Here is a 6,000-nt window from a genome sequence, read left to right on the forward strand (position 1 = left end):
GGCGGTGGGAGCTGGTGTGGGGTGTGCCTTTGTGAGCTGCAGCACCCCAGACCTTCCGGGACCATGGTCTTGGCGAGTCTCTTACTCCCTTGCCTTGGTTTCTTCATCTGAAAAATGGGGGTGGGGCCCGGTGGCGGATTTCTTAGTGTTGTCCTGGCGTTCTGTGAGTTGCTGTGGTTGTTGTGGAGGGTTTAGTTCTTGCTGAAATCCACTTGCTTGTTTAGCCCCATTCTGGAGCTGGGCGGCGTTAGGGGTTGCAGCAGAGCGGTTGTCCCCATTACTGTGTCTCGTGCTTCCCTGCTGCCCACTGACTCTGGTTACAGGTTTTTTCTTTAATTTTTATTTTTGTGTCCAAAAACTGGGGTATAGGCCAGAGGGGGGTGGGGTGGGGTGAGAAGATTCATCAGACACAGTGGAGAGCAGAATGAGAGGATCTTCTGAAATACACTGCTGAGGGGAGCAGCACGTGAGAAAGGAGACGTCTATTGCACCGTGTGGGTCAGCTCCCTGACCGGGAATGGAACTCAGGCCACTGTGGTGATAGTGCTGAGACTTAACCCCTGGGCCACCAGGGAGGCCCCAGTTACAGGGTTCTGTCTTCTGTTTGTCTCACAGATGCTGCACCCCTGTCCGCACCAGCCTTCTCCTTAGTCTTCCCATTTCTGAAGATGGTGCTGACCGAGATGCCCCACCACAGTGAGGAGGAGGAGGAGCGTGGGACCCAGATTCTTCAGATCCTCACTGTCCATGCCCAGCTGAGGGCCTCCCCCAGCAACCCACCTGGGCATGTGGATGAGGTTGGCAGAGTAGCTTGGCTCTCCCCTTGGCGTGAGAGGGGTGAGGGAGGCAGGGGCTTTCCACATTTCCTGGCCCATCGACGGTCCTGGGGGGACAGTGGAGCTGGCTGTGCTTCTGCTCGGGAGCAGCCACGTGGGAGGAAAGCCCAAACGTGCTTTGTCCAGGTCTCAGTGAAGCTCACAGGTTCCGCGTCTGATAGGGTCTGGCCTGAAGAAGTCAAAGGGTTTTGTTTTACTATGTCTCTCCGCACATAGTGCTACTTCCTCTCCCTTACACTTGCTTATGACTACGAGATTGGACCTCATTCATTGTGGGAGTTTCTTTTGAATAGATTACAATATTCTAAAAATTTGCAGAAGGTTGTTCTTTTAAGATCCCAACAATATAGAAGCAAAAAAGCAGTGCCTCTCTCAGAGGGTGATGGCTGCCGGCAGCGTGCCAGGCGCACTTGCGAACCTTCCCGAAGCAAGTTCCTGCTTTGGGAAACTCACCCAGAGAGTAAAGCCAGATGGATTGTGCCACCCTTCCCAGTGAGCCCTCTGGTCTCACCCCCCGGCTGCTGGCGAGGACCATCTCACTAGGCTGCGTGTGCGCCGTGCTCTATTTGCTGGGTATTCGAAGTTGTTTCTGACCGGCCTGGTTTTGAGCGGGGCTGTCGTGTGTCCCCTTGTACACTACATTCTTCTTGCACACTCAGCGTTTGCACATTCTTGGACATGGAGCTGCGAGGTTGGGTGGCTTGTTCTGAGCCAAACCCTCATTCTGAGGCCTGGTGGCACCCTGGCTAGTGTTTATCTTGCCCGTATTCGATTAAAGCATGATAGCTCATTGCTTCCTGTTGCTTTATTTATCAAGTTAGTACCTCTTTGTATGTTTACAGGCCATCTCTAGTTCGTACTCTGCAGTTTAAGCATGTGCCAGAATTAATTTTTAGTGGCTGGGGGGCGGTAGTTGACTGTGATGGTCTCCTGCGGATTACTTGTCAACCTGATGGGCTTTGTACAATGGAATCACTCAGAGGACTGCAAATATCCCCTTGGATGAAAGGCTGCTGCCTCATGGACCACCAGGCTTGCTGAAAGACCTTTCTTGGACCCTCACCCCAACTTGCCTGCTCTTCTCTCTCAGAACGGCCCGGAGCTGCTGCCTCGAGTTGCCATGCTGCGCCTTCTGACTTGGGTGATCGGGACGGGCTCTCCCCGCCTGCAGGTGCGCTAGTTTTCAGTTGACTGTTGCTGTGACACAGTTGGTGACCCTAACTTCAGGTTGGGGTTGAATCCTAGTTCTCTCAACCTTCACTTTTGAACTTGGGCAGAAGGGCTGCTTTTGAGAGCTAGTATGGCTGTTCTCAGCTTGTGAGGGATTTTACTTGGGTTCTGCCCCTGGCCTTGGTCTGGGACTGGATCTTAGCCGGAAAAGGTTTATGGGGTGGGTGCTTTCAGTTGAGATCTCTCTCCAGGCCCCTGAGCCCATCAGCTGGCCTCAGCCTGAACCTGTAGTAGTAAATAATTTGCCGAGCTGAGCCGAGTGGGTTAATATCCTCCTTAGGTTCTGGCTGCAGACACCCTGACCAGCCTGTGTACCAGCAGCAGTGGCAAGGACGGCTGTGCCTTTGCAGAGCAGGAGGAGGTGGATGTGCTGCTCTGTGCCTTGCTATCCCCGTGTGCCAGTGTGCGGGACACCGCGCTCCGGGTATGTGCCCACTTCTTTTGCAGCAAGTGTTTGAATCACACAAGGGACATTCTTCAAATGTCTGATACCTCACTTCTGCACCAGTGTGCCCTGGGGGTGGGGAGAAGAGGTCACAGGCATGGGTTGGGGTCACACTAGCGCTGAGAACAACTGTGAACGCTTGTGATGTGCTGTTTTTTCCTTCACCCTGAACACACCACCTTATTTCTTTTTTTTAAAGATTTAATTATGCATAAGAACTGGGGTACAGGCCAGAGGTATGGGGGTGGTGAGAGCATTCTCTAGAGACAGAGTGGGGAGCAGAACAGGCATTTTGACAAAGTACACTGCTGAGGGACAGGAGAGGTCTGCTGAGCCATCTGGGTCACCTCCCTGACCAGGGATCGAACTCAAGCTGAAACGGCTGCGGCTAGCTTCGTAATGCTGTGCTTTAACCCGTTGCGCCACCCGGGAGGGCCTGGGTGTGGACCTTGATGCTTTCTTAGACAGACATGATTCGGGATTAGTTTATTTCTTCACTCTCCTCCTTGTCTTGCCTTTTGTTGGTGCCTTTGGACTAAAAACTAGAGACAGTTTCCAGATGTGGTCTGAAGCCTCCCGCGTATGTGTTACAGAGTTTTCACTGGTTCTTGGTAAAAATCTGGAAGACAATGGTATGTGGTAAATTTTTCTTGGAGGTGAAACAAAGGGAATGTCCTTATTATGAGGTTTAATCTTGCTTAGAATTAAATTTTTAAATTGTATGTTAAAAAATAATCTACCACCGCATGTCATCATTTCATTGAAACAGCTTTAGAGACTGAGTGGCTAGTGACACAAGCTGATTCGTGACATTCCTTCACTAGTGCTGTCCAGTGCAATGTCCCACTATGACAGAAATAGTGTATATCTGTGCTGTCCAGTGTGGTAGCACTAGCTAGCCTGTGGTCTTTGATCACTTGAAATGTCTCGTATGACAGAGGGATGTGTAGTTGCTTTTAGTGGCTTTAACTTTGAAGACCCCGTGTGGCTGGATAATACAGCCACAGAGGGGGTCTGAGGCTCTTTGGAGAGGTGTGCCTTACCCAGTCCAATCTCTCCCCCTCAGGGGCTGATGGAACTTCACATGGTATTGCCAGTGCCTGATACAGATGAGAAGAATGGCCTGAACCTTCTGCGGAGGCTCTGGGTGATCAAATTTGACAAGGAGGAAGAGATCCAGAAGTTGGCTGAGAGGTAGGAGCCACAGGAAGGTGTTTTTCACTTGCCCCGTCACCCTGGGAGTTGGGTTGGGTTTTGCTGTGCATTCTAGTCTGGTAGCCCTTGCCTTTGGTCTGCTGCAGGCTCTGGTCAACGATGGGCCTGGATCTGCAGCCAGACCTCTGCTCCTTGCTGATTGACGATGTCATCTATCATGAGGCAGCTGTGAGGCAGGCTGGGGCTGAAGCCCTCTCCCAAGCAGTAGCACGCTACCAGCGGCAGGCGGCAGAGGTCATGGGCAGGCTCATGGAGATTTATCAGGAGAAGCTCTATGTGAGTAGCCTAGGTACCCTCTGTGGTCTGGGTGGGGTGGGGTGGGGTGGGAGGAGGACAGTACTAGGCTTGGCCTGGGACTGCTCCACCAGGACCTTCCTGGTCATCAGGGTGACTGTGAGCCCCCACCTCACACCTATGTCAGTGGCTTGTCTAGGGAGAACTCTGCAGTGCGTTTATCAACTTGTCTGTTGCAGCGGCCACCCCCAGTCCTGGATGCTTTGGGACGAGTTATCTCAGAATCTCCTCCAGATCAGTGGGAAGCCAGGTAAAACAGCTTTGTAATCTCATTCTCCTCAGAGCTCTCTGAGGTGTAACAGGTGGGCTGTGAGAAGTCAGCATGGAGTAATGGAACAGTGTAAGGAAAGAGCAAGACCTCCCTTTGATCACAGAGGTCCAAGTTCACGTGCTGGCCCCTCACGTGCTAGCCAAGTTATTTTGGTGTGGTTCTCCTTTCCTCTGTGCCTGCTTCCACAGATGTCCCTTGGGGACTTCTTACTGCTATGTGGCTGGAAAGGATGATAGATCTTTGCCTTTGTAGCATATGTCCACTTCTGAGTGTCTGCACATCTGGTTTCTTTACCTCTCTCTCCTCCTGCAGCCTGCCCCGGAGGTAGGGGGGAGGCATAGCAGTCACCCATGGAGAAACAGCTGGTCCCCTGCCCTGTAGGTCAACCTGTGGGAGTAAACACTGTGCAGATGGCAGATTTCTATTTGACAGGGGGTTTTCCAGATCATTGCCCTGACCCCTAAGTAAGCACTGGACTCTGCTGAGCTCTGTCCTCCGAAGTGGTGCTTGCTGCTGGGGAGAGATCCCTGCTAGTGATGTCCCAGCAGAGGCAGCCCTCGGCTTCCCTCCTTGGCCCCTGACACTCTCCCACTTCTGTCCCAGGTGTGGCTTGGCTTTGGCCCTGAACAAACTCTCCCAGTGTCTGGATAGCTCTCAGGTGAAGCCACTCTTTCAGTTTTTTGTCCCTGATGCCCTCAATGACCGAAACCCAGATGTCCGGAAGTGCATGTTAGATGCAGCCCTTTCGACGCTCAACACTCATGGGAAGGTAAAAGTTTCTAGTCAGCTTGGGGGTATGTTGGGGGAGGTAAGAAGGCTGGGTTGAAGCAGAAGGTGTGGCTAAGCAGTACTGACACCAGGAGGCTCGAGTGCCAGAGGTCATGGCAGGACCCTGGTCCTCTGTAGATAATTCCACTTGTGTTTTTGAGCTGAAGGATAACAAATTCTTGTAAGTGTGCTGCATTCCTGCCAGAAAACTGGGAATTCTACTGGCATTTGTAGCTGGCATATCAGAGTGCCCATCCAGAACCAGACTTGGGCTTGTTCCTTGGTCAGACATCATCTTCAGATGCAGCTCAAAGAGTTGGCACGAGGTTCTGGGTGGGCTTGGTCTTTCAGGAGAACGTCAACTCGCTGCTGCCAGTGTTCGAGGAGTTCTTGAAGAACGCACCCAATGATGCCAGCTATGACGCTGTGCGGCAGAGTGTGGTGGTCCTGATGGGCTCTCTGGCCAAGCACCTGGACAAGAGTGACCCCAAAGTGAAGCCTATTGTTGCCAAGCTCATCGCCGCTCTCTCCACTCCCTCTCAGCAGGTACCTGCCCCTGGCCTGGGGCCACAAAACCGGTTGGGAAATTGGGGTGTGCCTGTGGGTTAGCAGTGGGTACCGGGGCTGGGGTGTTGGGCAGGTTCCAGAGGTGCTGTGACTTGTATGCTCTGGGAACAGACTGGTTTATAGTGAGAAACATCCCAGGAGCGGAAGTTTCTTTGTTCTGGAGACCTAGATAGATTATTTTTTCCGTTTTCATTTACTGGCAGTCTTTTCTTGCACTCAGTGTAAACCTGGTGCTGGGGACACTAAGATTTAAAAACAGATGACTCCCCTGTGTCGAGCTTCCCCTGAACCCCCTTAAGTGTTCATTGCATGTTTTAGAGGCCTTTTAACATAGCCAAGTCACAGTGTAAAGGGTTCCCCCCCCCTTTTTTTTT

The 6,000-nt window shown here is 52.1% G+C and overlaps 1 protein-coding gene across 1 annotated transcript in view; it reads left to right on the top strand.

The window, feature by feature from the left end:
• Positions 1-6,000, top strand: part of GCN1L1 (GCN1 general control of amino-acid synthesis 1-like 1 (yeast)) — a 45,498-nt gene that overhangs the window by 19,549 nt on the left and 19,949 nt on the right. The window contains exons 26-33 of the mRNA XM_004690693.1: positions 616-797; positions 1,927-2,007; positions 2,347-2,490; positions 3,578-3,705; positions 3,813-4,002; positions 4,200-4,270; positions 4,895-5,060; positions 5,411-5,605. Of these exons, the coding sequence (XP_004690750.1) occupies positions 616-797; positions 1,927-2,007; positions 2,347-2,490; positions 3,578-3,705; positions 3,813-4,002; positions 4,200-4,270; positions 4,895-5,060; positions 5,411-5,605 (1,157 nt within the window). The remainder of the gene's footprint in view (positions 1-615; positions 798-1,926; positions 2,008-2,346; positions 2,491-3,577; positions 3,706-3,812; positions 4,003-4,199; positions 4,271-4,894; positions 5,061-5,410; positions 5,606-6,000) is intronic.

Source organism: Condylura cristata, unplaced genomic scaffold (genome assembly GCF_000260355.1).
Source record: "Condylura cristata isolate star-nosed mole 26May11 unplaced genomic scaffold, ConCri1.0 scaffold00029, whole genome shotgun sequence".
NCBI lineage: Eukaryota > Metazoa > Chordata > Mammalia > Eulipotyphla > Talpidae > Condylura > Condylura cristata.